Source organism: Phytophthora sojae (assembly GCF_000149755.1).
Source record: "Phytophthora sojae unplaced genomic scaffold PHYSOscaffold_3, whole genome shotgun sequence".
NCBI lineage: Eukaryota > Oomycota > Peronosporomycetes > Peronosporales > Peronosporaceae > Phytophthora > Phytophthora sojae.
This window is the reverse complement of record NW_009258117.1, coordinates 937,975-959,215: the sequence shown is the minus strand read 5'-3', so window position 1 is coordinate 959,215 and position 21,241 is coordinate 937,975. Positions and strand designations below refer to the sequence as shown.

The window sequence follows — 21,241 nt, the reverse complement described above, 5'->3', positions numbered from 1 at the left end:
TCGTGTCCAAGATCCATACCTTCCATCAGGTTATGAGCCCAAGCACCATGTCCTCTGCCCAAGACGCCTCGACCAAGGTCTCCATTGACAAGTTCAACGGGGACAACTACGCGACGTGGAACCGCTACATGCGTGGCGTGTTCCTGACCAAGTCGACGTGGCATGTCGTGAACCGCGAGACGACGCCGAGCTTCACGGACTCGCGGGCCAAGGACGACTACGTCAAGTCGAGCAACATCGCGTTCGGACTGATGTTGCTCCACATGGACGCGGACTACCACCATGTGGTCGACGACTGCGAGGAAGCGTGGGTTGCGTGGACGCGCCTGAAGACGCTGTACGGTGGTTCGCAGAAGGCTGGACGCATCTACCTGAAGCGCCAACTCTTCAGCATGGAGATGTCGGAAGGCGGCAACGTCTTGCATCATTGCAACGAGATCCTCAACATCAGCGCCAAGCTCAGCAGCATCGGCGCCAAGATGGAGGATGAGGACGTGGCGATCTGCCTGTTGCGCAGCCTCCCCAAGAGCTACGAGAACGTCGTGCTGAACTTGGAGATGAGCAGCGCTGAACTACGATCGCAGGACGTCGTGAAGGTGCTGACGAATGAGCACATCAAGAGACAAGGCGAGAAGACGGCGACGGTGAAGACGGAGAATGCGGCCAAGGCGTTCAACACCGACCGAGAGTCTCGCCAGTGTACGTACTGCGGGAAATTGGGGCACACGATTGACAAGTGCTGGACCAAGCAGAAGGACGAGAATCGGGGCCCAAGACGCGGCGGCAATGGCAATGGCCGTGGACGCGGGGCCAACAATGCCCAGTGGAGGAACGACGACGCCAGCTACAACTACGACTACGGCTATGATCGAGTGGCGTTCGCGGTCTCACTGGAGTGTGGCATTTCGACGGGCAAGAATGTGTCCGGGTTGTGGGCGGTCGACAGCGGCGCAACGCACCACATCTGCAACGACAAGGCCAAGTTCGCTCATTTGATTGAGCGGAATGAAGGCGAACTTTCGGTGGCCGACGGCAACAAGGCGGCCATCATGGGTGTGGGGACCATCGTGGAACGAGTGGTTCTGCCCAACGGCGACGAGCGCGACATCGAGATCAAGAACGCGCTGTACGTCCCAAGCATGAGCAAGAATCTGCTTTCGGTGCCACAGATCAACAAGAGTGGTCTGTTCCAAGTCGTGTTCGACAGCACCAAGATGCAGATTGCGCACAAGGGCTCCAAGCAAGTGGTGGCGACGGCAAACCTCGTGGATGGACTCTACTGGCTCCAGACGCCTCAGCGATCGGCGAATGCGGCGACCAGTGGGAAGACGGTCGACTTACACGCGCGTATGGGTCACGCTCCGGTGGAGGTGCTTCGCAAGATGGTCGACAACAACATGATCAAGGACGCGAAGGCACCTTCCAAGTCGAGTGGACCAAGCGTGTGTCGCGGCTGCCAGCAAGGGAAAATGGTCCAGAAGCCGTTCCCAAGCAACCGTGACAAGCGTCACTACGACACGTTCGAGCTGCTCCACTTCGACGTGTGCGGCCCCATGGAAGAAGAGTCACTGGGTGGCAGCAAGTATCTGCTGCTGATCGTGGACGAAGCCAGCGGATGCATGAAGGGGTTCTGCCTGCGTGCCAAGTCGGAGAGCGAGGACTGCATCAAGATGTACGTCACGAAGGTGCAGACGCAGTTCGGCAAGAAGGTCAAGTTTGTGCGGCACGACGGAGCCCGTGAGTTCGCGACCAACTCGCTCAAGGCCTTCTACGAAGTCGAAGGCATCGAGCAGCAAACCACGGTTCCGTCCGCGCACCAGACCAACGGCACGGCAGAACGCGCCATCCGGACCATCGTCACGATTGGCCGCAGCATGCTGCATCATGCCAAGCTGGACAAGAGCTTCTGGGCTGAGGCGGCCATGACAGCCATCTACGTAAAGAATCGTCTGCCATCACCCAAGATCGAACACAAGACTCCGTTCGAGATCGTTTACAAGTCCAAGCCGAGTGTGAAGCACATGCGTGTGTTCGGATGCCAGACGTACATCCTGACGCCGAAGGAAAGACGGCGCAAGTGGGACCCCAAGGCTCGCGCCGGGCTGTTCCTCGGCTATCCAAGGCGTATCGAGTTTATGACATCGAGGCGGGGCAGGTGGTTATCAGTCGCGATGTCAACTTCGATGAGTCGACCTTTGGACTTTCGACGCATACTTCGGATGAAGACGTCGATGATGCTGTGCTGGACTTGGACGCGCTGGACCTGGACGACAACGATGGACCGCGCCAAACGAGCTTCAAGCAGGCGGGGAAGCGCAAGTACCGACCGAGTGGCGACGACAACACTGCCAGAAGATCGCGCCCCGTTCGCCACCGAGCTGGCTTAGAAGAAGCAAGTGCGCCGGACGTATCCTCCTCGCGCCGAGCCGACCCCGACGAAGAAGAAAAGTCTGGGGACCAAGATGAAGACGACGACTCGACGCCTCCAGTGTTTTGGCGTGCCAGTGCCAACGCTGTGGAAGCAGCAGCCGATCTATCGGAGCCGACGACGTTCCAAGAGGCTGTGAACGGTCCTGATCAAGTGCACTGGCGCAAAGCGATCCGCGCGGAGCTCAAGTCGATGCGACTGCGTGGTGTGTTTCGAGCTGCCAAGTTGCCTAACGGACAACGCGCCATCGATACCAAGTGGGTGTTCAAGATCAAGCGCAAAGCGGACGGCTCGATCGAGAAGTACAAGGCGCGCCTCGTGGCCAAGGGCTTCAAGCAGAAGTACGGCATTGACTACACCGAGACGTTCTCGCCCGTGGTCAAGTATGTGACGCTGCGCATGGTGATCGCGATTGCTAAGTATTTTGGCTGGCCCCTCGACCAACTCGACGTGGTGACAGCATTCCTGTGCGGGATAATGAAGGAGGTGGTCTTCTGCGTGGTTCCGGAAGGCGTCGAACTGGATGGTGACTTCGACTGCCTGGAACTGGTGAAAGCCATCTACGGTCTCAAGCAAGCTTCGCGAGTGTGGAACGAGACCTTCGACGAGTTCGTGTGCTCCATCGGCTTCCAAGTGTCGGCCTTCGATCCGTGCCTCTACATCAAGGTGGTGGACGGTCACTGCGTGCTTGTACTGGTGTACGTGGATGACGTACTGATTACCGGGAGTTCGCCCGAGCTGATCGCACGCACGAAGACCGACCTGAAGACGCGCTTCGAGATGACCGACAGCGGCAAGTGCGCGTTTGTTCTTGGGATCGAGTTTGTGGACGGCCCGGACGGCAGCGTGACCATGTGCCAGCGGCGATACGTGGACGACATCCTGAAGCGCTTCGCCATGGACGAGTGCAAGGCCGTGGTGAGTCCGGTGGACATGAGCACTCGACTGGTTCCAAGCGACGCGGCGACCAAGGTGAACGCTCCGTTTCGCGAAGCTGTTGGTGCTCTGATGCACCTGATGACCGCCACGCGCCCAGACATCGCGTACGCCGTTGGCTATGTATCGCGCTTCATGGAGAACCCCCAAGAGGAACACTGGGTTGCGGTCAAGCGTATCTTTCGCTACCTGCAAGGCACCAAGACGCATGGGATCTGCTTCAAGCCGGGCGACAAGATCGACTTTCGTGGCTACTCGGACGCGGACTGGGCCGGCGACCTCGCCGACCGCAAGTCCACTTCAGGCTACACGTTCATGCTCATGAGTGCGTCTGTGAGCTGGGGAAGCAAGAAGCAATCAAGTGTGTCGCTGTCCACGAGCGAAGCGGAGTACATCGCGCTCAGTCTGGCTATCCAAGAAGGCAAGTGGATTCATCGCCTGCTATGCGAGATTCTGGCGGCCGCTAATGAGACTGGACCCGAACTCATGATCCGCGAAGACAACCAGTCGTGCATCAAGATGACGAAGAACCCAGTGAACCACGGTCGCGCCAAGCACATCGACATCAAGTACCACCACATCCGCGATGAAGTCAAGCGCGGCGAAGTCAAGCTCCAGTACTGCGAGACTTCTGTGATGCTAGCGGACATCATGACGAAGGCGCTTGCGGGACCACGCCACACGGATCTGACGGTGGCTCTCGGCATTCGTGGGACTTCGCATTGAGGGGGCGTATTGAGGGTTGCTGGTCTTGGGTACTGTGTACCAGTTGTACCCATTAACCGGTTAACCCGAACCGGTCCAATCCGAACCCACGTTGATTATGGTGATTACGGTAAGTTGTTTACGCCACCGATGATTAGACGAGTAGGATGATTGGATGAACACCGGTGAGTGATGGTTGATTAGATGCACTAGGTGATAGGACGCAGGGTCGCGTGTCTATAACAGTAGGGTGTAAGCTCCAACAATTCAATCACTTTCGAATCTTCATTCTACCCCTCAAGTGCCTTCGCTCCGGTCCCGCCGTCTGCGACGTCCCTCCCTCCGCTTCGTCCGAGCTTCGTGTCCAAGATCCATACCTTCCATCAACGACTCGACGCCCCCAGTGTTTTGGCGTGCCAGTGCCAACGCTGTGGAAGCAGCAGCCTGTCTATCGGAGCCGACGACGTTCCAAGAATCTGTGAACGGTCCTGATCAAGTGCACTGGCGCAAAGCGATCCGCGCGGAGCTCAAGTCGATGCGACTGCGTGGTGTGTTTCGAGCTGCCAAGTTGCCTAACGGACAACGCGCCATCGATACCAAGTGGGTGTTCAAGATCAAGCGCAACGCGGACGGCTCGATCGAGAAGCAAAAGGCGCGCCTCGTGGCCAAGGGCTTCAAGCAGAAGTACGGCATTGACTACACCGAGACGTTCTCGCCCGTGGTCAAGTATGTGACACTGCGCATGGTGATCGCGATTGCTAAGTATTTTGGCTGGCCCCTCGGCCAACTCGACGTGGTGACAGCATTCCTGTACGGGATAATGAAGGAGGTGGTCTTCTGCGTGGTTCCGGAAGGCGTGGTGACTTCGACTGCCTGGAACTGGTGAAGGCCATCTACGGTCTCAAGCAAGCTTCGCGAGTGTGGAACGAGACCTTCGACGAGTTCGTGTGCTCCATCGGCTTCCAAGTGTCGGCCTTCGATCCGTGCCTCTACATCAAGGTGGTGGACGGTCACTGCGTGCTTGTACTGGTGTACGTGGATGACGTACTGATTACCGGGAGTTCGCCCGAGCTGATCGCACGCACGAAGACCGACCTGAAGACGCGCTTCGAGATGACCGACAGCGGCAAGTGCGCGTTTGTTCTTGGGATCGAGTTTGTGGACGGCCCGGACGGCAGCGTGACCATGTGCCAGCGGCGATACGTGGACGACATCCTGAAGCGCTTCGCCATGGACGAGTGCAAGGCCGTGGTGAGTCCGGTGGACATGAGCACTCGACTGGTTCCAAGCGACGCGGCGACCAAGGTGAACGCTCCGTTTCGCGAAGCTGTTGGTGCTCAGATGCACCTGATGACCGCCACGCGCCCAGACATCGCGTACGCCGTTGGCTATGTATCGCGCTTCATGGAGAACCCCCAAGAGGAACACTGGGTTGCGGTCAAGCGTTTTTTTCGCTACCTGCAAGGCACCAAGACGCATGGGATCTGCTTCAAGCCGGGCGACAAGATCGACTTTCGTGGCTACTCGGACGCGGACTGGGCCGGCGACCTCGCCGACCGCAAGTCCACTTCAGGCTACACGTTCATGCTCATGAGTGCGCCTGTGAGCTGGGGAAGCAAGAAGCAATCAAGTGTGTCGCTGTCCACGAGCGAAGCGGAGTACATCGCGCTCAGTCTGGCTATCCAAGAAGGCAAGTGGATTCATCGCCTGCTATGCGAGATTCTGACGGCCGCTAATGAGACTGGACCCGAACTCATGATCCGCGAAGACAACCAGTCGTGCATCAAGATGACGAAGAACCCAGTGAACCACGGTCGCGCCAAGCACATCGACATCAAGTACCACCACATCCGCGATGAAGTCAAGCGCGGCGAAGTCAAGCTCCAGTACTGCGAGACTTCTGTGATGCTAGCGGACATCATGACGAAGGCGCTTGCGGGACCACGCCACGCGGATCTGACGGTGGCTCTCATCATTCGTGGGACTTCGCATTGAGGGGGCGTATTGAGGGTTGCTGGTCTTGGGTACTGTGTACCAGTTGTACCCATTAACCGGTTAACCCGAACCGGTCCAATCCGAACCCACGTTGATTATGGTGATTACGGTAAGTTGTTTACGCCACCGATGATTAGACGAGTAGGATGATTGGATGAACACCAGTGAGTGATGGTTGATTAGATGCACTAGGTGATAGGACGCAGGGTCGCGTGTCTATAACAGTAGGGTGTAAGCTCCAACAATTCAATCACTTTCGAATCTTCATTCTACCCCTCAAGTGCCTTCGCTCCGGTCCCGCCGTCTGCGACGTCCCTCCCTCCGCTTCGTCCGAGCTTCGTGTCCAAGATCCATACCTTCCATCACTGGTCCAGATTTGGCCGGCGAAGAAGTCTTTGGACTTGATCGTCTTGGTGAACCAGTCCCCGAGCACAACTCCACCGAACATCGGCAGCTGCAAGACGCCTCCGGATGGACCCAAGGGCAAGACCATCATTTCCGTGGTGGCTCCAACAAACGGGTTGGCAAACACAGGCTGCTTCTTGCGGATCACAGCAGTGAGCTCGCCAGCTAGGAACTTTCCCTGCTCTCCAGCGATGAAGGCCATCTTTGGAGTCGGGTGATTGCAGACATCGCCAAGAGCGAAGATGTTTGCGTACCTGACGCCTTCGAGCTGCAGCTGAGTGTTCACCTTGACCTTCCCCCTGCCCGTCACCAGAGAGGGGTCCATGTCCTGAACGAGGTCAGCCACTGGGTGGAATCCGCCGCACAGCAGCTGAATGTTCGCCTCAATCGTGGTGCCTTGGATCGTCTGCAGCGTGCGTCTCTCGAAGCCGTTGCCGGTCAGACGCTCAGTCAGTCGCTCGCCCAAGATGACTTTTACGCCGAGTTGAGCCAGCGACGCGTTCAACTTGTCGTAGAACTTGTCGCGCAGGTTGCTGCTGGAGATGAGTCTCAAGTTCGCGTCGATGATCGTCACCGTCTTGCTCGGGTGTCGAACCTTGATCTCCGCCGCCACTTCGCAGCCCACGGAGCCTCCGCCCACCACGACGATGCTGTTTGCTCTCTCGATGTGGCCACGAACCTCCCGCAGCTTCGCCTCGGTGGCCGAGCGAGCGAAGTCCTGGCTGTTTGGCTTGATGGGCACCGAGTAGCTGCTCCCCATGGCCAGCACCAAGTAGTCGAAGCGCAGGCACAACATTACACTATTGATCTGCGTACCGTAATGCCTAATTCAACATTTCCAATGTACCGATTTCAATTAGGCATAACCAAAACCGTTATGCATGCTTTCTAATCATTATGATTGATTGGTTAGTCATAGGTTTTTCAAACCAAAGCAGTACATCAACACGTCGCTCGTCATCATGCCACAAACATTGGTTAACTACCCTACACATGTACGGCGCAACGTTATTCATGTATCAAATTGTTGTCCAGCAAATACTCCGCCACCTCAAACTGCTGACCGTGCGTCGCGTAATACTGTATGAATCGCGAGCAGCCCTCAGCACGGGCCACTTTACCAATTTTAAGTTTCTGTGGTGTCGTCACGAAACGAAGACACTGCGGGGGGAGCCGGCGATGCTCCCAGATAATTGGCCGTAGTTTATTAAGCAAGGTAAATTGCAAAGTGAGACTCTATCCTTAAAGTCTACTAGTGGCTGGGGGCGGAGGCGGCAGGGCCACCCCAGGCACTTGAGTGGACACCATGTGTGTCAACACGATTGTCGTTATACTGTGTGCGTCAACCTAGTTGTCGTTATGCAGATCTTCAGTATCAACAGCATTGTCGATATGACAGCTGGTTGCTACTCGCAGCTCAATGCCAGAGACCAGCCCGCATTGTGATGCTGCTGCTGCTAGCTAGAGTTGCTGCAGTTTCCAACTCGTGCTGCGCCATCCATGGCTCGAGTCGTGTTGCCCTCTTTGCGATTTTCATGCAGCCATTTCACAACATCCGTGCGGCCCTTCTTAGCAGCCCCATCCATTGCCGCTTATGTGCAGCCCTCAGTACCATGTACATGTAGCCATTTCACGACCCCCAGATCACCCGACCCAGCTACGAAGTCCATTGCTCGTTTCGAGCAGCGCGCATTTGAATTGTCGTGAAGCCACTGTAGCAACTTCAGGTTTCCAGTGAGCGCTAACCCCTCCACTGCCAGCCGCGTAAAACCCTCCGAGCGGTTGGCGTGCAGCCATTGCACAATCGCGAGTTGGTTATCGTGAACGGCAGCAGGAGTCTTGCACGCGACCCTACTAGAGCGTATTTGCAAGTCGAATTGTCTTTGACCGACCCTGTCAATGGCGAAGGTTGTGCATCCTTCCGAGCGATTGAAATGCAGCCACTTCACCACTTCAAAATGACCGCAAGCGGCAGCGCGATCCATCGCAGCAATAGTGCAGCCTTCGGTTCGGTTGAAGTACAGCCATTTAACAGTCTCGAGCTGTCCAGCTTCTGCAGCCGCGTCCATTGCCACTGTTGTACATCTTGGATACTGAATTCGCACTCTCCAGTCGGATATTCTTCTCTTCTTATGGGCTCTTCCACCAGCATTGGCAGACTTTTGCGCTTCGTCCGGGAATTGAAGTACCTCCACGTGACCATTTTGAGCCGCCGCGTCCATCACAGTGACTGGAATGAATTTGTCTAGGCCATAGTAAAATGACTCACTGTCTTCCTCAGGGTAGTTATAAGCCATTTCATCATACTCTGGAAAGAGTACAACATCCGACTTGTCTGAGTACTTCTCGTACAGCCACTTGACCACGTTCAGTTTGCCCTTCTCAGCGGCTGCAAACATGGCCTCAGTTCGGCCTCGGGGTTGCACTAGCTCATCCAGGTGAGTCACCATCCACTCCATAACATCCACGTGTCCATGCTCAGCAGCCTTTTTAAAGGCATCCAACGTTAACGTGCCCCAGAGACCATCAATATAAGTCTTGTAGTTTTCGTTCAGCCACTCCAAGTACGGAATATCCCCAAACTTTGCGGCAAGTATTACGGTCCGCCCAGTCAGCGATGCTGGATCGCCATATCCCCCGTCAAACAGGTAGCGCATCATCTCACTCCGCCCTTGGTCTCGCCAATCATCTTCGGAACAGGGTGGGGAGCCAACCATTACCGCCCGAAACCCGTAGCTGGTCGCCCACTTCAGTTCTTCAAAGTTGTTTTGTGCCAGATCCCAATGAACTATGAAAGAATTCCGCTCTTTTGCCTCGGCAGAGATACCCACTCGCTTGCACAGCCACCTCACGAGGCCCCAGTGACGATATTCCGCTGCTTTGTTTATAAACATATTCTTGTCAGCCCATTGAATTTGGTTCAGCGAGACCTAAGTTCTCAGCACTTGCAGAGCCCACAAGTGCCCACCCTGAACAGCTTCATACACTGCGCTTGTGGCCACTGAGCATCCCGAAAAGTGACTCAGGATCCAATTGACCATCTGCAGATCCGGCACCAAGTCGTCGTGGGCTCGAAACTTCGGGTCCAGACTAAATTCACGAGGTTGAGCGATCCAAAGGGGCAGAGCTCGCACGCATGTGACAACGACATATCCTCCACGAGAAAGTCGGATATGATGCCAGCAACGAACTCAGGGGCTTTGACTCCGACGGCCTCGCGAAGTATGAAGCTCACAGCGGTGAGCTGCAGTAGTGGTGACCCCATGGGGATACTGAACGATGCCTTGTGCGCTGGCAGAGAGGGTTTGGAATTGAAGGGGGAAAAGAGAAAAAGAGAGAAAGGGTCTAAACCCGTCAAGAACTTCAAATTATTGAGAGATTGCTTTTGTGAAAACTACTGTAGTGTATCTATCTAACCGCCATGCCCAAGATGTTCCAGCTACATCTCGTTGAGACGACTAGGGTCGGTTCATAGAACGCTGCATCTCCATCCAAACGCGAGCTGCGAGTCCTTCGGGTGTAGCTGGCGGTGGGCTTTTACTGATCTTGGCCTTCTCCAGCTCATGGGACGCTTCCATACTGGAGCGACTAGCCGCATCCCACTCAAGAAACCCCTTGACCACGTCGGGAACTTGAGCAGGTTGCGCTGGGATCGGTCCGTCGTACACTTCTGCTATCATCTTCTCGAAATCCACGCCCTCTCCGCGCTGCTTGACCATGACACGACACAAACCCTCGGCGAACTGCTTGCCGCTGGTGGGGTCTTGGAACTGGTGCAGGAAGTAGATCCACGGGCCGTTCCAGTACACCATCTGCGTCTTGATCTCGTACGCGTGGAACGGCGGGATGGCGTGACGGAAGCGAATGGCTTGAGACGCCGCGAGGAACATCCGCCGGTGCTTGATAGCGTGCCACAACACGCCGTTCGACCTGTGAATGTTGAGGTTAGACTTTATAACGATAGCAAGGTAGTTCTGCGATATCGAGCTGCCTACGCTGTGAAGTGCCAGCGAGCGAGCTCCATGCTGAAGAGGTACGACGAGTTGTTGAGGTGCAGGTTCACGTCACAGTCGAGGAATCCAGAGCGAGCTCTCCACACCGCTGGGTAGTGCAGCCCCGCCAACCCAGCACGAGGGCTCTTGTGGAGGGCCCCATACACGAGTCCCGAGCCGATATTCCAGAGCATGCGGAGCACCATTATCCGTGTCTGCAGCTGGGGAAGTCTCACGCGACGTGCCTCGCGTCCCCTCACAATCCTCGAGCGTCTATCCAAACGAGGTACATTAATCGACCAGGTCCCAAACGCCGCTCCCAATGAGGAGAGCCAATCATAAGTGAGATTCCAAATGACTTAATCAGCAAATAGTCTTCCGAGTTGAAGTTTTTGTTCAGGTCACACGCTGGTCACGCTTTGATATTTAACCCAGTATAAAGCTGACCGCCTATCGATTGGATATCGTCTACTCCTGCTCGAAGGCAACCTTATACACGTCGTCGTAGTAGTCGGCAAAGTGCACGTCCAGGTCCTGGCGCAGGTAGTCTTCCAGCTCGTCGAAGTCACGCTTGTTGCCGAGCGGGAGGATGAGCGTCTTGACGCCTGACCGCTTGGCAGCGATGGTTTTCTCCTTTATGCCGCCCACCGGCAGCACCTTGCCCACAAGCGACAGCTCTCCCGTCATAGCGAGGTCCGGCTTCACCGTCCTGTAACAAAACAAACAGAATTGTTTAGACAAGTGTATAGGAGCACTATCACAGAGCACAATGCCACGTACTTGTTCATAGCGAGCGAGAGCAGAGCAGTCACCATAGTGCAGCCAGCTGAGGGGCCGTCCTTCGGTGTGGCGCCCTCCGGAACGTGCAGGTGCACCTCGTTCTCCTCGAAGAATTTGTTCTCCGGGTCAATGGCGTGCATCTTGCTTCGAGCATACGTGTGTGCGATCTTGGTACTCTCCTCCATGACAGATCCCATCTGGCCCGTGGTGATCAGACCCGAGCGATGGCCCTTCGTGTACACCTTGGTGGTCTCGATGTACAGTGAAGCTCCTCCCATAGCCGTCCAAGCAAGTCCCATGACAACACCCGGGAATTGCTTGTCGAACATGCGATCACTGCAATGACAAACCATAATAAAGCGTTAGTATTGCTGGACAGGTAGCAATATCCATACGAAAGTTACGTACGATGTGAAGACCGGCTTGCCGACGTATTTCGACAGCTTTTCGGGGGTGATCAGGAAACGATCCTTGTCTTCCGACACTCCCTTCGTGTCCTTCGTCACATCAGTCGATTCACCAGCCTCCTGCGCCTCTTCCGCAGCCTTGGCGCTCTCGATGTCTTCAACAACCTCGAGTGCAACCTTCCGGAAGACCTTCTCCACGTGCTTCTCCAAGTTACGAACACCACTCTCACGGCAGTACTGCTTCACGAGGGTCAGAATAGCCTCGTCCGTCAAGCCCAGAGACTCGGGCGTCGTCTCCGAGTTGTGGAGGCCGGTCTTCTCCCGGGCTTTAGGAACAAGGTACTCCTTAGCGATCGCCAGCTTCTCCGGCGAGTCGTAACCCGACAAACGCAAGACTTCCATACGATCAAGCAACGGTCCGGGGATAGTGTCCGTCACGTTGGAGGTACAGATGAAGAGGACGCGAGAAAGATCCACAGGAACATCCATATAGTGGTCCACGAAGCCGCTATTCTGCGAGGGGTCCAGAAGCTCCAGCAGAGCGGACGCCGGGTCTCCCTGGTATCCACGTCCAAGCTTGTCGATTTCATCGATCAAAATCAGAGGGTTCGAGCTCTGAGTCGACTTCAAGCACTGGATAATCTTGCCGGGCATCGCACCAACGTACGTGCGGCGGTGGCCCTTGATCTCCGCCACGTCGCTGAGTCCACCAACCGAGAATCGGTAGAACTCACGGTTCAGCGATCTAGCGATAGACTTGCCAATACTCGTCTTACCCACACCAGGGGGGCCAACGAAGCAAATAATCTTACCCTGAACATCACCCTTGAGCTTGGAGACCGCGATGAACTCCAAAATACGCTCCTTGATGTCCTTCAGACCATAGTGGTCCTCGTCCAGAATCTGCTTCGCCTTGGCGAGGTCAAAATTCTCTTCCGTAGCCTTGCCCCACGGCAGCTGGGTGAGCCAGTCCAGGTAGTTGCGCGTGACGTTGAACTCGGACGAGTTCTTCTCCAGCATCGACATCTTGTTCAGCTCGTCCTCCACCACCTCGTTTACGCTAGCAGGGATGCTGCCGGGCGCGAACTGAGCCAGCCGCTCGCGGTACTTGGTGATCATGGCATCCTTGTCGTCCTTCTCCATGCCGAGCTCCTTCTTAATGGCCTTGAGCTGCTCCATCAACAGATAATTGCGCTGGTTCTTGGACACCTTTTCCTCCACCTGCTCCTTGATGGTCTGCTGTACCTTGCTGAGCTCCAACTCCTTGGTGATCAGCTCCAGCGCCTTCTTCAGCCTGGCCTCGCACGACATCTCCTCCATCACCTGCTGCAGCTCCTCCCCATCCGCCGACGTCACGGACGCCGCAAAGTCCGCCAGCTTGTACGGGTTGTGGATGTCGACCCGCTGCGAGAAGTACTGCATGTGGTCCTTGAAGAGCGGGTTCATCTTGACAATCTCCCTCAACGTGGCGACGATCTCGTTCGAGTAGGCTCTGATGAGCTTGCTCTTGGGGTCAAAGGGCGGGTTGTCCAGGTTGCTGATGTTCACCCTAAGAGGGGGTCCTTCGTCGCGGATGTCGTCAATGGCGATGCGGCGCTGCGACACCATCAGAACCTGCACCGAGTTGGCGTCAAAGGGCAGCATGTTGTCGATGCGCGCGAAGCTACCCACGTGGTGGATCTCGCTCAAGTTCTTGACCAGGTCTTCGCCCCCGCCGGATTTCAGAGGGTCTCCGCTCGACTTCTTCAAGAAGACGCCGACGTACTTCTGGCCGCTCTCCTTGAGCGACATGAGAGCTTTGGTCACCTCCGGGTTCGTGATCGTCATGGGCAGCACCACCCCGGGGAAGAACGGGCGGCGGTGGGCGGGCATGGCCAGCACGTGCGGGTACGTGGGGGCGTTGTCGCCCTCCCCGACGGTGGCCAGGCCGTTGTCGATCACGACTTCAACACCACCGTCTTCTCCATCATCTTCTTCTTTTAGTTTCTTCTCTTCTTTGTTCTTCTCCTTCTCGTCCTCCTTCTTCTTCTTGTCTTCGTCGTCGTCTTTGCCGTCGGTCGAGTACCAGGCGCGCAGCACGTGCGGACCGCGAGCGAACGGGTTGGAGCTCACGCGCGCAGCTGCGAAGGCCGGAGCACGCTGGAAGCGCAGCAGGTTGGCTGCGGCCACGTGGGCGCGAGGCCGCGCCATCGCGAACCGACGCAGCGCCGCCGTCGCCATGAGGACCTGGAGGAGCGAGGCACTGCTGAAGCGGTTGTGCGGATCGGAGGTGAAGTGGTGATTGCGTAACGCACACCAACCTTCTCGAACATGCGGAATGTGTGCTGTACATCACTTTGGGGGGTAACTTCAACTTTTGATCGATTAACTGAGCTCGTCGAGGTGTTGCAGCGCGTGTTTGAGCTGCCGCAGCTGCGTGAAGTAGTGGTCCTTCTCGCTGCCGAGCTGCTGGTTCTGGGATCGGAGCGCTTTGACTTCGCGCACCAGGATCTTGCGTTGGGACCGGATCTGCAGCTCGAGCTCCTTCTTCTCCTCGGTCAGCAGCTCCACCATGTCTTGGATGATCTGCACAGTACGAGGTTAGATAGTGGTTAGTACAGTGAGCACCGTCGCGCATCTGCCGTAGTGGGACACCTACCCTTGTCTTGGATGCGTGCTCTTCTTGAAGTTGGGCGATCTCCATGCGAAGGCCGTTGTTCTGGTGCGCGTACTCCTGCAGCGCCGTTTCGTACTCCTGCGTCTTGGCGTCCAAGAAGCCGATGATCTCGCGGTCCAGTCCGGCCTGCTCGTCCTTCTTCGCAGTAGTCGTCATGCTGTTGGCGAGCGTGTCTTCCAGGTCCTTCAGTTTCTCCATCAGGAAGTCGCGCACGCTCTCGGCACTGTACAGTCGAGCTGCCACGTCTTCCTTTTCGGTCTGCACTTGAGCCAGATGCGCCTACCAAAAGTGCGGACCAGGCGAGGCATGTGTTATTCTCACCAGTAATCTAGGGATAATATAGCGGTCACTTACCTCTAATGTCTTTACTCTAGTTGACATGTCGTGGAAGAGCTTGATCTGGTCAGGTTTTAAGGATTTCACGATCGCATCCACCTTCGAGAGCTGCATCGCGAAGCAACGCACAACGTTAGTTCAAGCACTAGGCAACGCAACTTTTCAGCGTCATTTACCTTGTTATTTTCCGAGGAGCCGATGAAGCTGAGCCCGCGAGACTTTGATTGCTTCCGCGTAGGAGGCGACGGCGGCCGTTGCTTGGGTGCACCGTGGGGAGTGGCATTTGCCAGCGTACTTGGCGTCGTCACACCGAACATCACGTTCACTCTTCTGACGAGAACTTTATTCGTGACGCTCATCGCGATCATGCTGTCTTCATCCAAAAACGAAAACAATTTGAGCATGATCTTGTCTGGAAGCTGCGAGAAAACGTTCTCCTCCTCCTGCTTCTTTGCTGCCGTCAGTCCTTCCGGCACTGACATCGCCCGCACAGGAGCATGACTGACTCGTGGCGGTATCCTCGGATCCGACGCCAGCTTTGAAGGCACCGAGCTGTTCTTCCTAAGAATGTACTGGATATCATTTGCTCGCCGCAGCTCCCGGATCTCACGTTGTGCACTGGCCAGCTCCTTCGACAATTGGCCCGTCAACTTCAACTGCTCTTTCGCTTGGTGCAGCTCCTTCTCTATCCTATGGCACAATAAAATCACAAAACATATCGACCTCTTAAGTCCATGCACCAAAACAAGCAAAAATCTGTGTGTAGCCACGTACACTTCCTTCTTGGCGAGCTCCGCCACCACAACCGACAGGTGCTCATTCAGCTTGCCCATAATTGTCCTCCCCTCCTGCTCCACCTTCACGGCATACTCATACGCCTGCCCAATAATACAATAAAATACACCAACAGTTATTGTCAGTCCAATTGTATCCAGGCGTATCCTCCTCCTCTTCCTTCGCCAACGTCGGACCTGCTGTCTCTCGTGTATCAACTCGCTCTCGCGCTCCTGAAACTCCTGCAGCGAGCTCTCCGCCGTGGCCAGCTGTTGCCTGAGCCTCACAAGCTCGCACTCGTGCTCGCAGCTCTCCACGTCGTACACCATCTCGTCCAGCACGCTCTGCACCTACAGCAATAGGGGGAAAGGCAGAAAGGGTGTCATTTCTCGGATATCCTGGCCCCTCATTTCTCGATAGAGACGGCAGCGCACCTCGGTCAGCACGTGGCGGTTGTACGCGCATTGGGCCTCCTCCTGCTCGATAGAGCGCCGCACCAAGCTGCTCGTGAGCTGCAGCATCGTCCACACGCGGCCGAGTCCGAGACCTCTATCTTGATCGCGCGCTTCAATTCGATGAAATGCATCACTATGTAGGCGTACACTAGAAACCTAAAGTAAAGAATGTATAACAGATATATGAATGACAGTGGTCTCGATGTAGCCATTTTCGGCAGAGATATTTTTCTGAAGGTTATCTATCTTTCACCAAAAGTTGTGAGTTCTTCACTGGCTGAGGCAACGGTCTTCTTCTGCTGCGGCAGTTGCGTCGGAAAACTTCTCTTTCACCGCGGATACCGATGCACACCACGGGGACTTCCCTCCCTTACACCTAAATCCTTCCGCTGAACCGCCCTGACCGCTGCATCAAGCAAAACAAAGCATACATTTTGTCGGATACAGCCCTGTGCACTTGGGGCTGCGAGAGCGCAGAGCAACGTGCAAGACTGTTGTCCTCCAAAAGTTGAGTTGAGGGACGGACGACTGAGGAAGGAGAACGGGGCTTATAAAATGTTCACCGCCAGTTTCTTGTAAAAATGTAGCATTCTATGATATTAAATCGAGAGTTGGGCAGTGAATCTTTTCATTCTATCGTAACTAGACAATATGCTGCTGTCGGTATTGTAGTCGACTATACGTAGCCGTGCCCTTGCAGTGAACAAAAGCGCGCACACCGGTTCGACCGGACCTGGATCGTAATACTGTTGCCTTCGCGTTGGATATAGATATACGACGCAGACAGAGTCGGCAGCATACCTGAAAATATAGCAGGCATTTTGTTGAATATATTGGACATGAAGGGATGACAAGAATGTAGTCGTCACTTTGTTGGAGTGACCTATGACTTCAAAATTCTGTGAATAGACAACAAATGAACTACTTCGAAGTATTATACCGTAGTTACTGCTCCTTTCTAGCTCGTTTTGGACCTTTCCCCTCGCATCAACTAACAGCTTGAAAATTGGATACAATATAAGAAAAAAGAAGAAAATCGGCCTCTGGCACCAATCTTCTTTTTCAATAAAAGAAGGTATAAGAAAAATGAATAAAAAAGTTTACCATCCCTGTTTATCCGATTGGTTAAAGCAAAACACATTTTTGCGAAGATCTTTTTCGCCGTAAAGAGAATCATTGACGATGACGTCCATGGTGGAGCTGACGCTCTCGCGCTTCGTCCTGCGCCACAAGCTACCAACAAACGCACCAGAAACTTTAACCGCCGTTGTCTCCGACTTCCTGATCGCTGACATGTCCGTGGCCCGCGCTTGCGAGTTGAGTCGGGTCGGGTCACTGGAACTGCTGGATTTGGTCTGGACCAGAAGCCGTCGCGGGTTCAAGTCGACCATCGCCAGTCTTCTCAATTCCAACCAAGAGTATTACCGCTGGGAATTCTCTCAGGCGTTGGTGCAGGCTGTAAGACGAGCTGATCTGGCCATGATCCACTGGCTTTTAGCCCATTTTTCGCGTTGCCCCGTATCCGGGGAAGTGGTGCGAGAGGCTGCTAAAGGGGGTCATTTGTGGACGCTCCAGCTACTGGAAGCCGACAGATCTCATGGCGGCATTGAGTGGTGCGAGAAGAGCTTACCTGAAGCAGCTCGTGTTGACCGCTGGGATATCGTCAAGTGGTTACAGGCCCACCTCACGATCGATTTGAATTGGAGCGACAATTATGAGTTGTTGGATATTGCAGTTTCACAGAACGATCTGGAAAGGGTCAAGTGGGTGCGTGCCAGTGGCTTCCCTTTAGCAACTATCGACGTTCGTCATAGCTCCGAAGAGAACTGGATGTCGCGAGTTAAAATAATTCGCAACCTTCTGGAAATGGGACGTGGAGACGCCGCATACATTGCAGAGTTCTCGCTATCGGAAGCGGCACGACTCGGTGATCAGGGCATGTTGGAGTGGCTTCTTGCCAGAAACGAGGAGTACCCGGATGATAGAGACGTCTACGAGACGATTTTGTACAATGCGTGCGATCAAAATCATTTGAAGATGGTGCAGTGGCTACTCGCGAATGTCGAATATTACCAGGGCGAGATGAATGGTCCGGCTTTGGCCATGATGACCGCAACAAACGGAAGGCTAGTCATCGTTCAATGGTTGTGGGATAACTACTCACATGATCCGACTGGTATCCTTTTCGAGTGTCATGGAAATACAGCTATGGATTGCGCAGCAGGAAATGGACACACTGAGATCCTGAAATTTCTGCATCGCGTAGGTGCTGAAACATAAGATCAGCCGGAGGGGAGAAGCACCAAAAGGCTCTGTGTACGAGAACGATATCCACGGTGCACGAGTGCAGCGATGGATATTGCGGCCGCTAATGGTCATCTGGACGTTGTCAAGTGGCTCCACGCATATCGCTCGGAGGGATGCACTGCTGCTGCCATGGATAAAGCAGCTGGTAACTTGCACTCGGAAGGCGTGCGCTGTGCTGCTGCTGCCATGGATAAAGCAGCTGGTAACTTGCACTCGGAAGTCGTGCGCTGGCTGCACTGGAACCGTTCGGAAGGTGCTACGACTGCAGCAATGGACAACGCAGCTACAAAATGCTTCCATATTTCTTCGCGTCATGACCGTACAACGCGCAACTGCTGCGTTGATAAAGCGCCGAGCTCGTTCTACAAAGACCAAGAGGCAATTATGACTTGGTTATCCTCAAACGGCTCGGAAGGCTGCTCAGTTGCTGCCATGGACGGTGCCGCAGCAAATGGCAACTTGAGGGTTGTGAAGTGGCTACACGGCAAAAGGAACGGGCAGTGCACTACCAATGCAATGGACGGGGCTGCGAGCGGAGGACACTTCAGTACTATGCGGTGGTTGCACAGACATCGACGATAAGGGTGCACAACGGCAGCAATGGACGAGGTGTCTGCAGGAGGCCATCTGAAAGTGGTGCAATGGTTGCATTCGCATCGATCCGAGGGGTGCACGGCTGAAGCGATGAACCTTGCCGCTGCGAACGGTCACTTGGGGGTCGTCAAGTGGTTGCTGGAGCATCGTGATGAAGTGAATATCGTTTCAGCGATTGAGCACGCTATCGTTTGCAAGCGGTTTGAAGTGATGTGGTATATCGACGCCCAGCGCACTGACGCCTTGATCAAATGCGGGATCGTTTACGCAACCACAACCTTTGGCAACTCACCCACGAAAGAGATCAACGAAAGGGACCATTTATAACGTTAGTTGTACTTTTCACAATATAGTCCTGGACTACAATTGCTTACCTTTGAACCATGGCGACATGTGGAGAGCTGACGCTCGTCTCCTTCGTTCTGTGGTACAAGCTGCCCGCCAATGCCCCCGAGAGCTTTGCTACGTGCGTCGCCGACTTCCTTGTCCCCGACATCACGCTTGCGCACGCATGTGAAGTGAGCCGCGCTGAGTCGACGGCGCTACTGGATTTGGTCTGGACCAGAAGTTTCCGCGGGACTAAATTTTGTGTAGCCACTTTACTGCAGAGCGACAAGATTTACTACCGCTGAGGCAGTCCGTCGGGCGGATAAAAACATGATTCAGTGGTTACTGAAACATTTTTCGGGCTGTCCAGTTGGTGAAAATGTAGTCGTGGAGGCAGCAAAAGGTGGCCACTTGTGGGTGCTGGAAGTGCTGGAAGCAGATAATTCCCACGGCGGGATTCAATGGAACGATGAAAGCCTGGGGGAAGCAGCAAAACAAGGTCATTGGGAGCTGGTGGAGTGGCTGGATCAGCGCACCAGTACCCCAGATAGCAGAGAAAGTATCTATGGTGTGATGGACGGCGCAATTCAGGCGAACGACCTCGAGCTAGTCAAGTGGGTGATTGCAAATGGATTTGGGATTGTGGATTTTGGCGAAACTAGTCAAGTATCCTACGAAACAAATTGGGCAGCTCGTAAGGACATACTGTGGTATTTGCTAGACGGGGGCTACGGTGAGTCAGCTCGTGTTGTTGAAGGCGCACTCTTACAAGCAGCCGATGTTGGCGACCTGGTGCTTTTGCAGACGCTCCTTGCGAGAAACGAAGCGCTGGACGACCCAGAAGATATCTACATGGATATCTGGTCAAGTGCATGTGGAAAGGGACACATGGAAGTGATCCAATGGCTGCTGATCCATCCTGCCTATATCGCTGAACCTGAAGCTCCGTGTCTGGCGATGATTTGGGCCGCTTCTAATGGGAGACTCGAAATGATTAACTGGCTGCTTCACCAGGATTTTAGCGACGCGAGTCTTGATCTGAATCTATTCGAGGTTCCGAGCGAATGCAATAGTGGTCATACATCCGAAGCCGTGCTGGCGGCAGCGAAGAATGGTCATCTTGGTGTGATTCAATTATTTCACTCCCTGACCCAATCTATCCAAAAGAAGCATCGCATGTCAAAACGGCATTGCCGTCGCGTCATGTATTTGGAGTGGTCGTCGGCGGTGATGGACACTGCTGCTGCAAATGGACACTTAGAGGTTGTCATGTGGCTTCATGCCAACCGCTCGGAGGGGTGCACAACGAAGGCGATGGATGAAGCAACAGCAAATGGTCACTTGGATGTGGTGCGGTGGCTGCATAGTAACCGCTACGAAGGTTGCACAACTGCAGCAATGGACATGACTGCCGCTAAACGCGCGAAGGATGCGGCATCTGTTCGACCGGATAAATGCGGCAAGTCTTTCAAGGAGATGCAGATTGAAATTCTCGAATGGTTGCGTGTGAATCGTTCAGAAGGGTGTACAATTAATGCCATGACTGGAGCGGCAACTGCTGGAAATATTGAAGTTTTGGATTGGCTTTACGACAAAGCAATTGCTGTTTGCACTCAGGAAACGATGGACGTTGCTGCATGCCAAGGCCACCTGAATGTTCTCGAGTGGCTGCGCAATCGATATACAGTGAGATGCACTCCTGACGCTCTAAATACGGCTGCTATTAATGGGCACCTCAAAGTTGTACGCTGGCTACTTGCTAATCGCTATGAAGGTTGCGCAGCTAGGGCGATTCGCTTGGCTGCATCTGGTCGAGATTTGTCAGTGGTGCAGTGCCTTGCTCCCCATTGCAGCCAAGCTGAACTGATGCGAGCGATGCATAACGCAATTGCATCTGGGCGTTTCGAAACCATGGTTTACCTGCACGCACAGCGCAACGACGAAGCGAGCGACGAGGAGAAAAGAGAGCTGCGGAACGACGAGGAGATACAGGAAATATGGCGTGACGCTGACCGCTTTAGTTACCTAGGATTATCGTATCCGAGAGAGATTCGTGCTTGGCTGGAAGCCAACTACCAAATCGCCACGTAGGCTGTGCGGTAAATTGCCTATCAGATACTGATCTTTAATCTTACGGAAGTAAT

At 54.6% G+C, this 21,241-nt stretch overlaps 6 protein-coding genes across 6 annotated transcripts; 1 reads left to right on the top strand and 5 right to left on the bottom strand.

Moving 5' to 3' along the window:
* Positions 1 to 6,252: 6,252 nt before the first annotated feature.
* On the bottom strand, positions 6,253 to 7,265 carry PHYSODRAFT_253330 (oxidoreductase-like protein; the record flags this gene model as incomplete). Its single annotated transcript, XM_009523851.1, has 2 exons — positions 6,253 to 6,280; positions 6,421 to 7,265. The coding sequence occupies 2 exons, from the start codon at positions 7,263 to 7,265 to the stop codon at positions 6,253 to 6,255; spliced, it is 873 nt and encodes a 290-aa protein (XP_009522146.1).
* A 796-nt stretch (positions 7,266 to 8,061) lies between these two features.
* Positions 8,062 to 8,868, bottom strand: PHYSODRAFT_488124 (hypothetical protein; the record flags this gene model as incomplete). The annotated part of the gene is made up of 2 exons (XM_009523850.1): positions 8,062 to 8,554; positions 8,801 to 8,868. The coding sequence occupies 2 exons, from the start codon at positions 8,866 to 8,868 to the stop codon at positions 8,062 to 8,064; spliced, it is 561 nt and encodes a 186-aa protein (XP_009522145.1).
* Positions 8,869 to 9,927: 1,059 nt separating this feature from the next.
* On the bottom strand, positions 9,928 to 10,667 carry PHYSODRAFT_492275 (hypothetical protein; the record flags this gene model as incomplete). The annotated part of the gene is made up of 2 exons (XM_009523849.1): positions 9,928 to 10,399; positions 10,465 to 10,667. The coding sequence occupies 2 exons, from the start codon at positions 10,665 to 10,667 to the stop codon at positions 9,928 to 9,930; spliced, it is 675 nt and encodes a 224-aa protein (XP_009522144.1).
* Positions 10,668 to 10,855: 188 nt separating this feature from the next.
* On the bottom strand, positions 10,856 to 13,529 carry PHYSODRAFT_543049 (putative lon protease). Its single transcript, XM_009523848.1, has 3 exons — positions 11,650 to 13,529; positions 11,242 to 11,577; positions 10,856 to 11,170 (listed from the first exon to the last, which is right to left on the bottom strand). Exons 1-3 carry the CDS (start codon positions 13,518 to 13,520, stop codon positions 10,930 to 10,932), a joined length of 2,448 nt encoding a protein of 815 aa, XP_009522143.1. The 5' UTR covers positions 13,521 to 13,529; the 3' UTR covers positions 10,856 to 10,929.
* A 483-nt stretch (positions 13,530 to 14,012) lies between these two features.
* On the bottom strand, positions 14,013 to 15,935 carry PHYSODRAFT_492420 (hypothetical protein; the record flags this gene model as incomplete). Its single annotated transcript, XM_009523847.1, has 7 exons — positions 14,013 to 14,213; positions 14,287 to 14,583; positions 14,659 to 14,748; positions 14,817 to 15,330; positions 15,415 to 15,518; positions 15,612 to 15,764; positions 15,849 to 15,935. The coding sequence occupies 7 exons, from the start codon at positions 15,933 to 15,935 to the stop codon at positions 14,013 to 14,015; spliced, it is 1,446 nt and encodes a 481-aa protein (XP_009522142.1).
* Positions 15,936 to 17,162: 1,227 nt separating this feature from the next.
* PHYSODRAFT_558163 (hypothetical protein) lies at positions 17,163 to 21,232 on the top strand (the record flags this gene model as incomplete). The annotated part of the gene is made up of 5 exons (XM_009523846.1): positions 17,163 to 17,603; positions 18,162 to 18,321; positions 18,796 to 18,926; positions 20,313 to 20,478; positions 20,617 to 21,232. 5 exons carry the CDS (start codon positions 17,163 to 17,165, stop codon positions 21,186 to 21,188), a joined length of 1,470 nt encoding a protein of 489 aa, XP_009522141.1. The 3' UTR covers positions 21,189 to 21,232.
* Positions 21,233 to 21,241: the final 9 nt, after the last annotated feature.

Coding starts and splice junctions, on each gene's coding strand:
- PHYSODRAFT_543049 (XM_009523848.1), bottom strand. CDS start 13,520: ATGCCCGCCCACCGCCGCCCGTTCTTCCCCGGGGTGGTGCTGCCCATG. Junction 11,578..11,649: donor GGCAAGCCGGTCTTCACATC/GTACGTAACTTT, acceptor TTGTCATTGCAG/TGATCGCATGTTCGACAAGC. Junction 11,171..11,241: donor CTCTCGCTCGCTATGAACAA/GTACGTGGCATT, acceptor GTTTTGTTACAG/GACGGTGAAGCCGGACCTCG.